Source organism: Hippoglossus hippoglossus, chromosome 1 (assembly GCF_009819705.1).
Source record: "Hippoglossus hippoglossus isolate fHipHip1 chromosome 1, fHipHip1.pri, whole genome shotgun sequence".
Lineage (NCBI taxonomy): Eukaryota > Metazoa > Chordata > Actinopteri > Pleuronectiformes > Pleuronectidae > Hippoglossus > Hippoglossus hippoglossus.
Genome location: NC_047151.1, coordinates 27648887 through 27667629, shown reverse-complemented (window position 1 = coordinate 27667629; position 18743 = coordinate 27648887). Strand labels below are relative to the sequence as shown.

At 46.2% G+C, this 18743-nt stretch overlaps 2 protein-coding genes across 39 annotated transcripts in view; one reads left to right on the top strand and one right to left on the bottom strand.

The window, feature by feature from the left end:
- LOC117754516 (hemicentin-2-like) overlaps positions 1 to 18743 on the bottom strand; it is a 541775-nt gene that overhangs the window by 178262 nt on the left and 344770 nt on the right. The window lies entirely within an intron of this gene.
- Positions 1 to 18743, top strand: part of cacna1ab (calcium channel, voltage-dependent, P/Q type, alpha 1A subunit, b) — a 139851-nt gene that overhangs the window by 17987 nt on the left and 103121 nt on the right. For 37 of the 38 annotated variants that reach the window (XM_034570943.1, XM_034570857.1, XM_034572384.1 and 34 more), the window contains exon 3: positions 17217 to 17519. In XM_034570943.1, coding sequence (XP_034426834.1) covers positions 17217 to 17519 — 303 coding nt within the window. Of the gene's footprint in view, positions 1 to 15438; positions 16800 to 17216; positions 17520 to 18743 lie in introns of those variants that run through there. The other variant, XM_034572805.1, reaches the window with a different exon arrangement.

Genomic DNA, 18743 nt, shown 5'->3' with positions numbered 1-18743 from the left:
AAGGGATGAGGGAAAAGAAAAGAGATGCTGAGAAAGAGGGAGAGAGGAAACCTCTGTGTTGAGGGAATGCAAAGAGAGAGGGAGGTGAGACAGGATCTGACCTGTTTCCTTCACCTGTAGATGATGCACAGATCCGCGTCAGTAATAACTACCAGCTCCCTGGTGAACGCTGAATCACTGCAGTACTGAGTGCGACCACTGGGTGCCAGCAGACACAAACACATCCAACTTAAAGTGTCGCCTCGTGAATTCACTGAAAGGAGCAAAAAAACAAATGAATAATTCAAAGCAAATGTTCGTTATGAGGAAAAACGACTGGTATGAATGTGAGAGTGAATGTTTGTGTCTGTTTGTCTGTGACACTCTGGGGACCTGTCTCCCGCCTCTCGTCCAATAAGGGATGGAGATAATATATGCATGGGTAAAAAAAAAAGTCTGAGTTCTTGCTGTCGTTATTATTTCCATTATTATTATCGATTAATATTTTCATTTTGTTATTAATATAATTTATTCCAAAGGACAGGTTTTACTAACAACTGAATATATATTAATATAAGATAATAAAGGTAGTGTAGAGTAAAAACGTGCAGCATTTGCTTCTGGTTTGCAGTATAGAGTATATTTATATAGCATAAGTAAATAGAAATACTGAAGTAAACTACAAATACCTCAAAGCTTATACTCAAATATGTATGACTGCTGTATGTGTGTATTCCAGGTATTACTTATCTTGTTGGGACCTAAATTTGTTTACACTTTCACATCATGGGGACAATTTTTTAAGTACGTAAATAATAATAATTTTCATGTGTGTGTGTGTGTGTGTGTGAAGCAATAAGCATTCCTCTGCAGTACCGTATGTGACCACAGAGTGGCAGGAGAATACTGCCCACTGCCCAATCAAGTTTCAAGTATTCTTGTTCTTATTTTTCACAATTCAGGTCAAAATATACCAGCGACATATTGACATAAACATATTTCAGTTTGGTAACAGGGTTTAACTGTAAACGTGTGTGAGGGTGTAAATGTGAAGCGGAGACAATATAAAAGTTTGCTGCAGGAAAAGTGCGGCTGCTCAGCACATTCCTGTAAATGGACGTTTTAGAAATCATTGATTTGTCCTTTATTTTAATGAGGAGGAATCTGCTGGGAACGTGTTTGTTCTCTCCGCTGAGTGAAGTGTGCACGAGGCAGCACTTTAAACAAATACCCACTTAAAACCACACAGAGGCAACGTGCACTTCATGCATTAACACAACGTTCTACTGTATTGGTCCTATTTTTACATGTCCTCATGTTTAGATTGCCCCTGTTCCTGCTGTTACTACTATTTTAATACTTTAGTATATTTAGACTGCATCTGACTTATCATCTTTGTACTGATGCCTCTTATTTGTGCTTTCCCCTTTGCTGTAATACTGCAAATGTCCCCGGGACTGAAGTATTATCATTTTATTAAAACACAATAAAAATAATATTAATAATAAACTTTTAAACCTTTTAAAACAAGGTGCTGAACAAGTTAAAAGTGGTGATGTGCTGTAAATGAAAACACACGATATCCACAGCAGGATTTATACGTCATGTCCTGCGTTACCCTCGCATTCATGAAGACAATCTGTGGACAAAGTCTGAATCCCATTGTCAAGTCTGAGAGTTTGAGAAGAGGACGGATCTCCTCGGGCCGCTTCCTTTAGGACGTTAGGTTTGGACATATGGAGTCAAAAGATCTGAAATAAACTGCAGGTCTAGAACAAACCTTAAAAGTCGACGATAAAATCTTAAAATCAACTCAAACATTTGTTGGAGACCAATGAAGAGAAGAATAGAATTGAAAGCCTGAATTGTCATTGTCAGAATCAGAGGTGCTGCTTCTGACAATCAGAGACATTCGCTCTCTTTGAGTGGATTTAGTGAGAAGTCTGGCTGCTGAGTTTGGGAAAAGCTGTGATTTATTTAAACGTAAACACATATGACCACAGCCACCAAACATTCGAGCTCTGCACCTGGTTTTTTTCTTGTTTCGAGACAGCGTCCTAACTCCTACATTTACACTTGTCTGATGAAATGTAGGGAACGAGTTCAGTGCGGGGAAACAAATTCCTGTTTCCACTTTATATACTATTACAGTGAAAGGGCTGTAAATCAAACATGGAGCTGGGTGGGGGGTGGGAGGGAGGGCTTTGGGTCGTAGCCCAGCGGGAGTCTTTGGGAGGAGGGTTTATTTGTCTGCTTCATCTGCACCATTTCCATTAAGACCCCATTCACAATTTGGCTTGTGAGGGCAGCTTTGCATTTTCAGCAGTTTTTGTTTCCCTGTGTCGGGAGTGTGCAGCTACTCTGCAAATTAAAGTGCAGCCCATCAGTGTTAGGAAGTTGTGCTCCGTTTGTTTTCTCTGCAGGAATAAGTATTTTATTTAATACGTTTTGAAGGAAAACGTATTTCGTCGTCTGCAGGAGTCTGAAATGATTATTGCAGAGGTCGGGTGTGTTTGTTTTGTTGCGTCAGCCGCACCAGTGGCCAACACAGTCCGCCTGTCAATTAGCTAATAGTCTTAGTCACAGCTATCTTCCTGTAATGACACAGCTGTTTCTCCGCCTGCACGGCCTTGTTGGACGCTGCTGTGTTCGGGGTTGGGCTGCGGCCCGATGATAATGGCAGTGGTGGAGATTTTGGAAGCTTTTGCAAATCGCAGCAATTCTATGGGTTCAAGTCTGCATCTAAAACGTCAAGGTTTTAGTTTTATAGAGGCCGCGTCCTGGTAGAACAACACATTTAATTCCCTTTGACTTTCCTTGAGCAAACGAGCAAGAAACCTTGGCGCGGTCGTCGATTAGGGATCCAAATTTTAAAGCTCACATACGCTGCTGTGACTCAGGATGTAGAGAGGGTCGTCCACAAACCAGGACGTCTGATGTTTGATCCCTGGCACCTCAAGTCGGCATTCTGAAGTGTCCATGGGCAAAATACTGAAGCTTAAACTACCCCGGATGGCTGTGCCGACAGCGTGTGATGGAAAAAGAACTGGGTTGTAGGAAAGTGTGTGTGAACAGGTAAATGCAACTTGCACTGTAAAGTAAAGGGGTCGATAAGACTGGAAAAGCTCTATATGAATAAAAACTCCACTAAAGTGCAACTTTTTCTCTTTATATACGTACGTGAGAAGGCAAATGTCTGAGTCGGTTTCTCCAGATATCTCCTGCCGCCTCCTGGTGAAATGTCCGAGTGAGTCCATGTGAGAATTCAGCAGGAAAATGTGTGGAAGCTTCCCAGTGAGCGAGTGGACGTGTTGATGAGGTTTCTAACACGTGACGGACGTGGACACAAAGATCTCAGGATCAAGAAGAGGAGCCTTAAACAAAAACACAGTTTCCACAGCAGAATGTAAACGTCATGTCCTGCCTGCCTGACCCGTAATTCTTTTGCGGGTCCAAAGATTTACCCAGAACTTTATTTAGATCCTGGTCCCTGTGGTGAAAACGTTCCTAGTTCAGGGGAACGTTCCTGCAGTTGAAACACAGCTTTTTGATTTCGGCTTCTTTCAGGTTTGCTGTGGTCATTACTCGTAAACAAAAATGTGTACAAATCCCAGTAGGGAGCACTTTGACAAAATGTGGAAATTAGAATAACGTATACTTGAATTTCAGTGATGCTGCAAAATGATGATGATTCATAATTTTCTGAAAACTCTGACGGGAAGAGTGAGTGAGTGAACTGCTTCAGGACGAGCGAGTGGTTCGACTGCATCGTCTGTGGTGTACTTTCATTCTTAAGAGCTGTGTCCTCTCTCTCTCTCTCTCTCTCTCTCTCTCTCTCTCTCTCTCTCTCTCTCTCTCTCTCTCTCCGTCTCCGTCTCCCTCCCTCCAGCTGTCACTCAGGGTCACCCCCCTCTTTGTGATTGGCCGGCAGCCAGCCGTTTAGTGAGGGCAACGCCTTACCCTTGATGCCTCAGCTTTTTCTCAATGAAACCTTTACACCGGGGACGTTAATGGCACACATACGCTTTATACTTGAATGATATATTGACTTAGTAAATGAGTTTAAACTTCCAATGGCTTTTAAACTCATTAAAGCTGCGCTCAGCAAGATTTTTATGTAAAAATCCATCGGTCTGCTTATTTGAACTAAATTATAGCCGCAGCACAAAAGAGCATCTCGTTCCCACTTTGAGACGTCAGAGATTTGCCCGTTTGTTCAGGTGACAAATACGAAGTTTACACTTTGAGGAAAAGTCAAACGGTCCTAACGTCCCCGTCCGTTCATCACCTGCACCGCTATCCTTTCAGGGTCGTATATCACATAATATCCACGCCCCCCAATGCAAACAGTGCTTTATGGTCTTTTCACTAAATGAACATCAGCTGTATTGAAGAAGACTTGAAACTAGAGACTGAGACATAAACTCCTGAGGAAAATGTTTCCTGACGTTATAAAGAGAGAAGTAGAGTCACTTCCTCATTGACTTCTATAGAAACTACCAGTGGAGTCGCCCCCTGTAGGTCTTTCCAGAGATTGGCTCCACTTTTTTTTTGGAGTTCTTTGTGGAGGTGATGGAGCAGCTTCAATGTAAACATGAGAGACGATGATTCTCAGTTGATGCATTCAAGGAATTCACAGGATCTATTTGCCTCTCTGTAAAATAACACAGGAGACACAACTCATGTTGCTCCATGGACTCATTCCTGTCCTTAGATGGACATTTAGATCCATCCCGAGGTTCATGTGTCCAGTGACTGTGACTTTCTCTTGACATGAACCATTAAATCCTCTCTCCTGGGGCAGAGCGTGACACTGACCTCGAACACATGGACTCGACCAAGAGAAGAAACCATGCATAGAGTGTCCAGAGCAAAATCTCATCTCATCAGTGATGATTCCTCCTCTTCATCATCTTATTTTGCCAACTGTCGACGATTCCTGTTACAAAATCTGTAGAACTTTGGAAATGTAACGAGCTGCTTGGCCCATCCTTCCACCAAGTTTCACTGAAATACCGTTCACGAGGTTTTTCATAATCCTGCTGAGAAACTACAAAACCAACAAAGAAACAAACCAATGGACAGGAGTGAAGGATGGAGTGAAAAAAGAAAATTGTAAAAAGGGGAAATTTGGGACCATAAGACCCCAACTACCCTGAGAGAGAGAGAGAGAGAGAGAGAGAGAGAGAGAGAGAGAGAGAGAGAGAGAGAGAGAGAGAGAGAGAGAGAGAGAGAGAGAGAGAGAGAGAGGTTTAAGAGGAAGGAAAGAGAGAGGAAGCATGAAGATAAGGGGCGAGGAAAAGAAAGGGAGCTTGGAAGAGAGGAAGAGGGAGAAGAGAGAAGAGATGAAGAGAGCTGATTTATTCAGTCACTTTATCACTGCCTCAGTGTCCTGATCTACTTACTGCATACACACACACACACACACACACACACACACGCACACACCTGAAGTTTATACAAAATACACACAACATTAAAAGGCTGAAACTCACACACACACTTGCACATGTGCACAATAACAAGTTCACACACACCTTCGATACTGAGAAACGCAACAGGTAAACACACACTCTCTCTCTCTCTCTCTCTCTCTCTCTCTCTCTCTGCCTCTCTCTCTGCCTCTCTCTCTCTCTCTCTGCCTCTCTCTCTCTCTCTCTCTCTCTCTCTCTCTCTCTCTCTCTCTCTCTCTGCCTCTCTCTCTCTCTCTCTCTCTCTCTCTCTCTCTCTCTCTCTGCCTCTCTCTCTGCCTCTCTCTCTCTCTCTCTGCCTCTCTCTCTCTCTCTCTCTCTCTCTCTCCCTCTCTCTCTCTCTCTCTGCCTCTCTCTCTCTCTCTCTGCCTCTCTCTCTCTCTCTCTCTCTGTGTCTCTCTCTCTCTCTCTCTCTCTGTCTCTCTCTCTCTCTCTCTCTCTCTCTCTCTCTCTCTCTCTCTCTCTCTCTCTCTCTGCCTCTCTCTCTCTCTCTCTCTCTCTCTGCACATCACACTGAGGACGAGTGTGTTGGGAGTTAAGTGAAGGATGAGATAAAACAGGCTGTTCCTTTCCCTCCCTCCCTCCCTCCCTTGTCCTCTCTCTATCTCCCTCTCTGTCCCTGTTCTCCTCCTTTTCACCTTCCTCCACCTCCTTATCGCTCCCTTTCAATCGCTCACTCCTCTCCTCGTCTCCTTTTTCTCATTTCGCTATCGCTCTTCTCTCACTTCCTATCTGACCTCATTCTCCTCTACATCTCTCCGCCTCATCCCCATCTTTTCTCCACCTTCCCCTCATACGCTTTTCATCTCGTCCTTTTAGCTCCTTGTAACTCGTCCTCCTCAAGCTCCCCACTTTCTCTCTTCACCTCTTCTTCCTTGTGTCGTCCCCTTTCTCGCCCTTTTTGCACTCATCTCCTCTTTGTCTCCATCTTTACTTTCAGTCGTTCTCTCCTCTTGTCTTCCCTCTAACTCCATCGTCAGAGGACGTCAGGGAAAGTATTAAACTGTGCACGTGTTCTCTTTGGCAGGTATAAGAGTTTATATTTAGTTTTATTCTCCTCCAGGCTTTGCCGACGATGCCTGCAGCAACCATTCGTTTATTTTTCTCCCGTTTTTCTCTTCCTGCTGTTACCTGCACCCCGATGCAGTTGGCAGAAGGCCGGGAAACCACCTGGAGAGACGAGGGACCTGGTCCAACACGCGCTTCTATAAATAGACAAGCTCTCCCATCAGTCTCTGGTCCACCTGGCCTCGACGTCTTTGAACAGATGCAGACTGGGAATTGAACCTCAGACCTCGTTCTTCAGGCTCCTCGCTGTATTTATAGCAGGATACAGAACATGTGTCTGTACTTCTTGAGGATACGGTGCTTTCTGTGCACTTCTGGTCTCGAACCCACTGAGACGCGGAGAATAGGTTGTGTGAGTGACAGCTAGTCGAGCGAATATTCAGTCAGATTGAAGCGAATAAACCGAATTGCCCTCACTCGTAGATATCAGTCCTCTGAATATCTTTTCAGGGAAATCAATAAATAAAAGAGACACTGTTAAAGAAAGTGACAAACACTGACCTTCGGACTCAGTTGAATGAATCTAATTACACAGGCAGAGAGAGCAGATCAAGAAAATACTGTATATGCAAACGCGCTGCAAAAACCTGCTGTAGTTCAATAATTTGAGACGTTTTATCACCACTGACCAGCAGCAGACTTCAGTAACGTCACAAAGCGTTGACCTACCGCAGGTGCATCACCTTTTGGGGTCCCCTGGAAACATTTCCGGTGTCGCTGTCGCTATTTGCAGCGTGTTCCTGTACCTGGATGTGTCGTCAGATTGATGAAGGTGTTTTCTGAGTTTGCACGTGTTGAGCTCTCTCTCTCTCTTTTTTAAGGCTACACCCACATTACTGCATGGTGGTTTTAAAAACGCTCTGGCGTCCACACCAGGCTCCTGTCACATGACCTCCTTCCAGAAGAAAACAACTGGCATTAGCCTGAAAATGTCATTTTAAAACAAAAACATAGTAGCGTGGAATTAAATGTGGCTACCCCTGCTAAAATGGGTGAATGGTGACAGGTGTAGGTGGGCGTGCAGTGTCCTCAGTCAGGCTCCACCCCCTGCTCCTCCAAATATGGTCACTTCTGGTTTCAAAACACCAAGATGGCGCTGGACAACATGTCAAACTGGAGGCTTCAGAACAGAAGCTCATAAACCAGTGCGTGACGTCACGTAGGGTTGTTAACTGGCGATCACGACATTCACCCTCATTTCCTGTGGTTTGAAGAAGCAGGAGAAGCAGAAACAGGCCGGAGCTCGACGGACTCGGTTCTGACAGCAGCTTCCTGAATGTGCACCGACGACATTTCTGTTCTGGGGAAACTGGGACTCGTGTGGTGCAGCTGGTTCGCTGCTATGTCAACAAAAGAAAAATCACATGAGATCCTACTGGGATCACCATTGTCCTGGTTTTCTCTCACTGGTGAAACGCTGCATCTGTGGCCGTGATTGTGATTTTTTAATAGTTTAATTGGTGACGCGTGTTCAGACACAGGGCCACTCAGTGACACTGTGTCTGAGCTGCATGGAACCGGCTCATTACACGTGTGAATAACATTATTACTGTGGACGACTGCTGGTGTCGGAGCATCTTCCCTTCACTTAAACACCCACATGCTGGATTTGAATGTATTTGTATGTCTGCACCAGTAACAGTGGTACCATGTTTTCAGTCTGTCCTTGTGAACACGATATCTTGTCTTCAGTTTGGTACAAACCTTTACTGAGACTCAAAGATCAACTGGTGTGATTTTGGTGGTTGAAGGTCAAAGGTCAAGGTTGCTGTGACCTCACAAAACACGTTTTTGGTCTTATGAACACGCCGTCTCAGGAATACCTTCAGGGAATTTCTTTAAATTTGGTGCAAACATTCATTTAGACTCAAAGATGAACTGATTAGATTTTGTTGGTCAAAGGTCAAGGTCACGGTGACCTCATATGACTCTAAATATATGCAGAGACTGAAACGGTGCTGGTTGGTGGAAGCAAACAACCTCCGGGAAGTGATTCTAGTTTTGTGCATGTTTGAGGTTTTGGTTTCCCATGGGGAGTTTCCTTGGTTGTGTGTTTATTAAGATAATTATGGTCTGTTGTCTCTTTCAAACCATCGCGGAGCAAAGTACCAACTCTCCGTCCCTCAGACTGGACTCTATCAATGTCAAGATGCTTAATTCCGGCTGGACACTGAGCTTGACCCACTTAGGTAACATAACTTCATCCAGCTCCAGTTTCCTCTCGCTCCGTCCTCCTCTCTCCTCCTCTGCTGCATCAGCTCCTCTCCGACAGAACATATACGAATCACTGACATTCATTCAACCCCTTTTTCTTTCTTTCTCTTCTCTTTCTCCTCCTTTCTTCTCAGCTCTGTCATTCCTCCCTGACAGAGCTGATTTTGAAAAGAGAAAGTTGCCTTTACGGAGGAAAAAAAACCATCAGTGGATCTTAGCATCGTCCTGACTTTGCTCTTTAATCAGCGTCAGCGCACTGGGAGTCGTAATTCACTCGCTCACACCGAGGTGCAGCAGCTCCCACACTCCAGCCTCTTTAGAATCATCATGTTTTCCTCTTGTTCATCAGCAACTGTGTAGTTTTGAGAGCAGGTTTGTGAAAATGACACAAAGGAAAAGACTTTAATTACGTGGATTTTTTATTTGCCATTTTTCCTATATCTTAAATTGAACTTTTACCATTTTTATCCTCAGAATGGAAATTTAAAACACATACATTCCTCCTCTGATTTAGTTCAACTTTCATTTTGACTTTTTTCTCAAAATACAGAAAAAAGATCTTCCTCTTCTTTCTCTCTTCTGACTGATGCTTGTCCTTATTTTTATAACATGGCTGAATCTCCATTTTCTCACAGTCACCTCTTTAGAAGAAGCTCCTCCCCTCACTGAAAGGGGGTAAATACACAAACACATATTTTCTTCTTAGGTTTAATTCTCCTGTAAATTTAACATTCATCCAACTGGATGGTGATTACAGCCCCTCGGTGGGTATTAGACATCCTGGGACATATGGGCTTGGCGTGCTTGACTTGCCTTTCCGCTCGCCGTCCCTCAGACGCTGGCGGGTTGCCCCGTATTGTGCTGCATGGAACTGAGCATCCTGGGTTCTGGATCTGGGATTTGACCCGCGAGGCGTTTCATATATTTACATGTGATTTTAGGAAAGAATTCCTTATATCGCTCTGAATGTTTGCCAGAGGACAAATGAATGGTTTTCCACCAGCTCTCTCTCTTCTGGCTTCAAACTCCTGAGTATACGAGTGAGAATTATTTCACCTTATTTCAGATTGATTAATAGATTATAGACTATTAATAGATTATAGATTATCATGTCTGATTTTCGTTGCATTTAAACGTTGTATCTCAAAGCAAAGAATAAGAACATGCGCTGTAATCGAAGCACTTGGGCTCCATCCACGCTACATTTAAGTTTTAGTTTTGTGGCGTTTACAGTTCTGTCCTCACTCTGGATTAGTGCGTGTTGAGCAGCTAAAATGGTTTGGAAACTTCAGGGCTACGTTTTAGTCTGGACGGACAAACATGGAGACATTTGGAAATAAAACCAATTAATTCCTTCTTATCATCACGAAAATGTGATGGGTAAAATGTGATACTTTCGTTCTTTCTTTCTTTCTTTTTGTCTTTCTGTGTTTCACTCTTTCTTTGTTTCTCTGTTTCTAAATCTTTTTCTTTCTATCTTTCTTCTCTTCTCTTCTCTTCTCTTCTCTTCTCTTCTCTTCTCTCTCTCTCTCTCTCTCTCTCTCTCTCTCTCTCTCTCTCTCTCTCTCTCTTCGATTCTGCTGATTCTTTGAACAGAATGCTTACTCCACACACCAGAGTGGGGCCCATTAGCTGAGCCCAGCACACTCCTCCTCCTCTTCTTCTTCCTCCTCCTCCTCCTCCTCCTCCTCCTCTTCTTCCGCCTTCCTGCGTTCCTCCTCTCCACTTCCATTAACCAGCCAATCAATTAATACAGGTTGAGTTGGCATGAGAACGAGCCAAAAAAAGAGCAATCGTCTAATTAGCTTGGACGCTACATCAGCTCGCTATATCTTTCTGCCTGTCTGCATAAACCACACACACACACACATACACACACCCACACACACACACACACACACACACACACCCACACACACACACACACACACACACACACACACACACCCACACACACACACACACACACACACACACACACACACACACACACAGACAGACATTCTCACATTAATTTCAGATAAATGAAGCATCACGTGACCGAAGGTTCTCTCAGACACGTGAAATCCAGTAAAACGCAGCTCATCAGCATCATGAGCGAAGCTTTGTAATTGTTTAACTGCTGATCATCACTGTATCAAGAACTGGATTCAATACAATACAACCTTATTAATCCTCAACTCAATAAAACACCATGAAAGAGATGTTCAGTTGCGTTAAGCTAAAAGTGCAATTTCTTTAAAAGCACTACATTTCATCCAGAATACTAGAGTCTGTGATTGTGTCAAAGTCTTTGCTCTGGTGTTGAATTACGTCTGCAGTTGAAATGTGGTTTAGTTCACGTGTAGCGACATCTTCTTTACATCTCGTTTACATCTGACGTCCACACTACACCTTCTCTAAAACTGAGAAGTCTGGAAACGCTGCTTTTCCAGTTTGAGTTTGAAAACTCCGGGGCTGCGTTTTAGTCTGGACGAGCACAAACAGAGATGTTTGTCTCCTTTCACATGGCCCCCTTTTATAAGAAAACAACATAAGCACACGCCTTCCTGTTTACACGCACCTGCCCAGTGTATGTGAGTGGTCACATGAAGTGTGGACAGAGATTGTTTTCGTAATAGTTGGTACTTGCACTAACTCTAGCAGACAAGGTGGTAGTTTTGAGTTTGATTGAAGAAAGTAACCGTTGTAGTAATGATACTTGTAGAGATCGTGGAGCAGAGACGCCGTATCGAGGTCCCGTTGATTCAATCATGACGTTTCTCCCGTTTCATTCCAACCGTGCAGGAGAAACCACAGAAGAAGTGGAAGAGGTGGTCGCATTTGTGCAAAATGAAACAGCTGCTAATGGACAAACAAGGATATCGATGGTTTCATTCTTACACAGCTGTCAGTCTCTCCTCTAACTGGACTTTATTTATGAAATTTCAAAAGGAAAGAAAATCATTTTTTGTGAACCTCAACCTTATGCTCTTCCGTGATGATGCAGAGCTTCCTGGGTGCAGCAGCATTTAGGAACCAGAGCAGAACTCACAGAGTTCACACCTCTGCCAATCCCAACAATCCCATTACGAACCCACTCAGCACACACTCATAAATATCAGTCCTCTAAACATCATCAAGATCCATGATTTATTCTTTTTAGAAATCAATGAAAAAGTTGAAAAATGCCCGATCTGTGACTCGCAATTTCAACTTGACGTGTCTGATTCCTCTTTAATTTATACTCTTTTGATTTATTTTTCCCAGTTTTTCACGTGTTAGAAACATCATCAACTCGCTCACGGTGAATCCTCTGGATAATCTCCTGCTGTGTTCTCACACTCGGACATTATCCAGAGTTCATCTTCCATTTAAGAACAACGCAGCAGGAGATTGTCCGGGTCAGACTCGTTCACAACAACAGGAAAACGTCGGCAACATTCAGAGAAGGGGAGGAGCCTGAGTGGAGCAGAGGGAGGGAGGACATGACGTAAAAATTCCGGTACAAAAATCATTGGCTTCTACGTTCATGGAGCCTCCGTTTCATCCTGAGATAAGTCGACTCGCTTGTGGTGAGTCCTCTGTATAATGTGCTGTTTTTGCCACTTGACCAGGGGGCTGGTGGGAGAAACTCTGCAGAACATCCACAGACTCTCACATACAGACCATCCGGATAACATTTGGAGATTATCCGGAGTTCTCTGCAGGTCTGAAAGCAGCTCTGTCTATTCTTGTGTTTGAACGTGAATTGGCCTGAACCCTGCTGTGTTGTCTCTCTGTCTCTCTACCGCTCAGCAGCTCTGTAGCTCCGGCCTGCTGAGTGAGATCAGAGAGGGGAGAGGGAGGGAGGAAGAGAGGGGAGTGGGGAGTGGGGGGGGGGGGGCGTCATTTCAAGTGGGAGGTGCCAGGGCTTCCTGCGGGGGTTGCCTGTGTGAATGCTCCCTGAATGACAATGCTGCGCATCAGGGCCTCAGCACGACTCTCTCAGCAGTACACACACACACACACACACACACACACGCACACACACACACACACACACACACACACACACACACACACACACACACACACACACACACACACACACACACACACACACAGGGAGAGATGTATGGGCATGTAGCAGCAGCAGCAGTATAATATTTAAAAAGGGAAACGAAGGCGAGAAATGAGCAAAATGTCTGCGGCCTTCACCTTCTTCTCCTCATTAACAATAAGTGATGGGGGGGGGGGGGGTGGTCTAGCTTGTCATTTCTGGCATCCAACCACCGCGTGGTTTCCCGTGATCGCACACATCACAGGCAGGCTTGTCCTCCGCCACCACCCCCACCATCTCTCCACCACCCACCTCTTCCCGACACTCGCTTTCACTCTCCCTCTCTCTCTCTCCCTCTCTCCCTCTCTCTCTCTCTCTCTCTCTCTCTCCCTCTCTCTCTCTCTCTCCCGTGCTGTCAGCGGGAACGGGCTTTTATCAAGCCTGTTAGTGGCCACTAGTCTACGGGAATCGAATGACGAGCAGGTCCGGTGATGCACACACGTTTTGACGTTGAGAAGGCGTCTTGTAAATAATAGCATAGCCCTGAGACAGCTGCAGCGGAGGGGGTTGAACATGACATGTGACCTGAGGGAAACAGTTGAGTCCAGGCAGAGCTCCTATAGAAGATGAACTGCTCATCGTGCATCTGCAGGAAATGTGTTGAGATTCATTTGACAGCAACATAAAGAAGAAAGAAAAGGCTAAAAATGGATTCGACAATTTAGATATTAACTTTATTTGTGTAGCACTTTTCAAAACAGTTTTTAAAAAAGCCACGATTTTGACTGTTCCCTTCGCACCAGGTTAGTCCCCACCACAAAGTTTTCTGGGACTTTGTGGACTTCCTCGCAGTCGTGCCGTTTGCCTTCAGATCCATCCCAGAATCCACCATATGGCTCAGTTTGAGTATTCCACCGATCAGAACTGCAAACGATGGGTGGTTACCTGCCAAAGTGGCTGATAGAGGAGACAAACGGCAGAACTAGCGAACACGTCTCAGCGTTGAACAGATGGCCGGAGGTACAGGAGCCCACCCTGATGCACAATGGAGATAATCTCTTCCAAAGACACGCAGGTGGCGAACGGAGCCGCACACTCTTGTTTCAGAACTTTGGACAGAGACAAAAAAGGCCTTGGAAAAATATCAGGGGCTGTTTCAGCACCAAGGACAGCGTCAATGTGTTAAGAGGCCAAAACGTGTGTTTTGAAAGAATCTTTTAACTTCCTCCTCTTTCTTTTATATAGAAAATGTCTAAAAGAAGCAGTTTTAAAGGGATTCTCTGGCCAGTGTGTTCCTGTGGGTTCTTCACTTCCCTCGCCGCCCGTTCCCATCTCCATGCACCTTCATTTCCCTGAGCTGGAGAGGTGACAGCTTGGTCGGTTCAGCCCAGGAAAACAGCTTGCTGAACTGCATCAAAGACGACTCAGATGCCAGAGCCAGACTGACAGACGGCTTGGAGGAGAGGGGACGAGTGAAGGCAGAAAAAAAACTCTTTCAAATTGTCCTCAAAATAACGGTGTCCTCAAAAGACTCCTCGCTCCCTCCTGGCCGTGCAGACGAAATGTTGGTCCAACTTATTCATTGGTAAAATCTTTTTTTTCATACGTTAAGTGGAAAAAACTAAAATATAATCATCAATAAAACTCTTTTTTCCTAGTCCACAATTGGCTCTGAATTACACAGTCAAGCTAAACACAAGGACGGTTTTCTTCTTGTCTCAAGGAATCTCTGTAAATTGTTAAATTTAGCTTCAGGTAACATGTCCTTACTGTCAGATGGGGGATAAAAGTAAGAACATTGGAAGTAATCACCTAAAATAATCATCCCTCTTCACCTTCTCCAACAAACACTGACAGAAACTAGCTCTCATTTTACCGGGAGGATCCCTTGAAAACCCTCCGGAGACCAAAAGTGGCTCCTGAATCTTATTTTGAAATTCACCAGAACCTGAATGAAGATCTTTTCCCATTTCTTGGACATGTCCTCCCCCTCATCTCCTCTCTGCCCCTTCTGTGCTCCTCCTGCCACAGCCTTATTCTGGGTGTGAGTAACAGTGAATGGGGCGATTTGGACTGTTGGTGCATGGGACAGAAAGCTGTGGACCACTTCGTCTCAAGGGGCCTCAAGCTGAAGAAAGTCTAATACATCGGAGACCAAAAGTGGCACCTGAATCCTTTTTCGGGCTTAATCAGGAACAACATAAAACAGTTTATTGTATATATTCCCCCCCCTCATCTCCTCTGTGTGTCCCCTGTGCCCCTGTGCCCCCCCCCCCCCCGCCCCCCCCCCCCCCCCCCCCCCACACAGCCTTGTGGGGTTTGAGTAAACAGTGAATGGGGCGATTTGGACTGTGCTGTTGGTGCATTTGTCAGAAAGCTGCAGGCAACTTCTCAAGCGGCTCCAACTCCTCCAATGCATAATATTCTAATAATCATTGGCAACTTGTGTAATGATTAATAAAGGGGACAATAAACTATTAATCCAAACCAAACATAATGAGAGCCTCCAACCACATTCCCCATTTTTGCTTGAGGCTGTGATGGTTGGATTGAGCTTCCCTCTCTCGCTGAAGGTTTGAGGCTGGAGCTGCTGTGCCATATACCCAACTGACGCCCATACATCTCCGTCGTGCGCTATGGGGAGTGGGTTGGAGTGGGGGAGGCTCCGGGGAGGCGCCGTGCGTCGTGCGCTGCAAGGCTTGGCCACGGATGTGCGCGCGGCGCTCGGTTCCCGTCAGAGCGATCAGATGCTCAGCGCGCGGCTCAACCCCGACGGCTGACCGGACGCAAGAGAGCCGGAGAAGCAGCTCCGCTCGTCGGGTGTTCTCCGTTTTCCCACGGCTGATCTTTAACGGGAATACAGCTCCGGACCGACTGCGCGTTGGCTCACGTCCCCTTGGGGGGTCGAGGGAAAAAACAGAGAGAGGGGGGAGTAGAGAGAGAGAGAGAGAGAGAGAGAGAGAGAGAGAGAGAGAGAGAGAGAGAGGAGCTGGACTTGCTGGGGCTCTGCGGGGTTGACAGCCTCTCTCTGGTTCGGGGAGCCTCGGGGGTGATGCTGCTGGGCGGGGAGGGTGCACGGTTTCTACCCGGTGGCGGAGGAGAAGACTATGCGAGCCGCTGCTACGACGCACCAGCACCGCCGCCGTCGTGTTTTCAGACCAAGAATTGATGATGGTGATGATTCCGCCTCCCCCAGTGGTCTTTTTCTGCTCCTCCGGATCCTACTCGTCCGGGATTCTTCTTCTCCAAACCTTGGATTATAGATGATTGTTGTGGACATTAATTTTTCTTTTCATTTCATTCACTCTGATTTTCTTTCTCTCTCCCCGGAGGGACGAGGGGGGGGTGGGATATAATAAATTGGTAGATTGAGCACCGGTGGATTTTTCGACTCCAAGTGCGCGCAATCACGCCCAAAATCAGTGAGCGACGCCTTGGTGAGGAGGAGGGGGAGGAAGAGGAGGAGGAGGAGGAGGGGGATGCCGCACCGTCCATCACCGAATATCAACAAATGTCACCGGGCTCGGATTTTGGGGAAGCCCCCCTCGGCTGGCGTTTGCGTGTAACCCGAGTGGCGCGGTGGCCGTGACAGGTGGCACCCGCCGCGCCGCGCCGCGCCAAACATTGCGGATATATGGCACAAGAAGAAAAAATGAATTATTGAAGATTTCACTCGTATCTATTTCTATTTTTATCTCGCAGGGACCTGGGGGAAGGAGGGGAAACAAGGCAACTGCAGATCCTGTCAAGATGCACTAGGCTGTAGAGAGGCAGAGGAAGAAAAAGACGCAGTCTCCAGCTAAAGCTACTTAGTGGAGATGGTTGCAATATTTGTTTAAAACGCACAGCTATGCATCCTTTACGCATGAGGCCGAGGTGATCGATTTGTTTGCCGATTGAAATGCAAGAAGCGGTTCACTCTTCGAGAGGCTTTTCCAGAGCAAAAAAACAAAAAGAGGAAAAAACAGGATGCTTCATTTTCCACTGAGAGAAAAACGCTGATGCAGATTTTTGGGCAGTTTTCTCACTCAACAATAAAACCAGAGGTGTTATTTTCTTCTCCTCTATCATTGCATTGATTTGAAAGAAATTTAATAAACACATCCCCCCCCCCCATTCATATTCCAAACGCACGACCAGAGACACCGTGCGCTTTCCCTCTCCTCTCCTCTTCTCTCCCTCCCCTCTGCTCTCCTCCTCCTCTTCCCTCCCCCCCTCCCTCCCTCCCTCCATCCCTCCATCCCTCTCCACACTCAAATGGAGGTATCTTCTCGGCGCTGAAGATCTGGGAAGGAGACAGAGATAGACAGGAGGAGGACAGAGACAGAGAGAGAGAGAACCGTGCCAAACTCCATTCTGCATGTGCGTCCGGAGCCGAGGCTGATGGGGTGGTGGCATGTGGAGGTGTCACTCTGAGGTTCCCCCCCGGCTCCTTCCTAACCTCTGGCGTTTGGTGTCTGCAGAATGGCGCGTTTTGGAGACGAGGTGCCCAACAGGTATGGAGGTGGAGGAGGAGGAGGTGGTGGTGGCGGCGGTGGCGGGGGTGCCGGCGGACAAGGGGGGCCCGGCCGCGGTGGCAGCAGGCAAGGGGGGCCCCCTGGAGCGCCGCGGATGTACAAGCAGTCGATGGCCCAGAGAGCCCGGACCATGGCCCTGTACAACCCCATACCCGTCCGGCAGAGCTGCCTCACGGTCAACCGCTCCCTCTTCCTCTTCAGCGAAGACAACCTGGTGAGGAAATACGCCAAAAAGATCACCGAATGGCCATATCCTTTCATAAGCTGCTGAGGAGCCAGCCCGAGGTACTGTGCGTGTGTCTGTGTGTGTGTGTGTGTGTGTGTGTGTGCGCGCTGGTGCATGGCCTAGTGTGGTGTGGAGAGGTTTGGTGTTTAAATGGCACCTGCAGGGTGGAAGTTGTGAGTGTTTTCTTTTCTTGTGCTGTGAAACTAAGCTTTTTTGTTTCTTTATTCTTGGTGCATATGTCTGTGTGTGTGTGTGTGTGTGTGTGTGTGTGTGTGTGTGTGTGTGTGTGTGTGTGTGTGTGTGTGTGTGGCCTGTACTCTGGTGTGGAGTGGTTTGGTGTTGAATAGGCACCTGGAGGATGAAAGTTGTGAGTGTGTTTTTTTTCTCTTTGCAATATTGTGTAGTGAGATGTTAAACTAGGCCCAAGTGTTTCTTCACGCTTGGCGTATGATGTGTTAGTACGTTTGTGTGTTTGTGCGTTAGTATGTTTGTGCGTCTGTGTGCTGTTGACTGATACATGACACAATCCTCCTGCCTCCAGACCCGCCGGCCTCAGGCTGCTCGGCCATTGATGGAATGAGAGATGGATGTTGACGAAGATGATGGTGGTTGTCATGACACCGGCAATCACAATCACGCTGGTGATTAAGATGCATCTTGAATTCAGCTCCAACCCGTTAGACCTGAGTGTGTGTGTGTGTGTGTGTGTGTGTGTGTGTGTGAGGTATTAGGCCTTCTGGTGTTGTGGGGACCTAAATCTTGTTACACAGCCACATTATGGGGACTTATCCTCCTTATGGGAAGACCTCACAGTATAAATCATTACATTTCAAGTTGAAGAAATGTAAGAAGTACGTCTCAGGGACATTAAAGTAAATCTAATCTGAAGTCATTAAGACAGGACTGTGTGTGTGTGTGTTCGTGTGTGTGTGTGTTCGTGTGTGTGTGTGTGTGTGTGTGTGTGTGTGTGTGTGTGTGTGTGTGTGTGTGTGTGTGTGTTACAGTCAGAGCTGAGTGCTGATGTCAGCATTATGAAGGCTTAAGCACCATGCAACCAGAAGGGAGAGGAAATGACTCTCCTGCTCCGTCTCTCTAATTACTACTGACCATATATGGGCGGCCGGCGGCCAGGCAGCGGAAAAAGCGGTAATTGTTGGGACGGCTCGCTCTGCTGCTGTTACAACCTGGAACACTTTTATCCCGCCTGGCGTTAAGTCCTGGTAAAAATCTGTTAAATCAAAAAAATT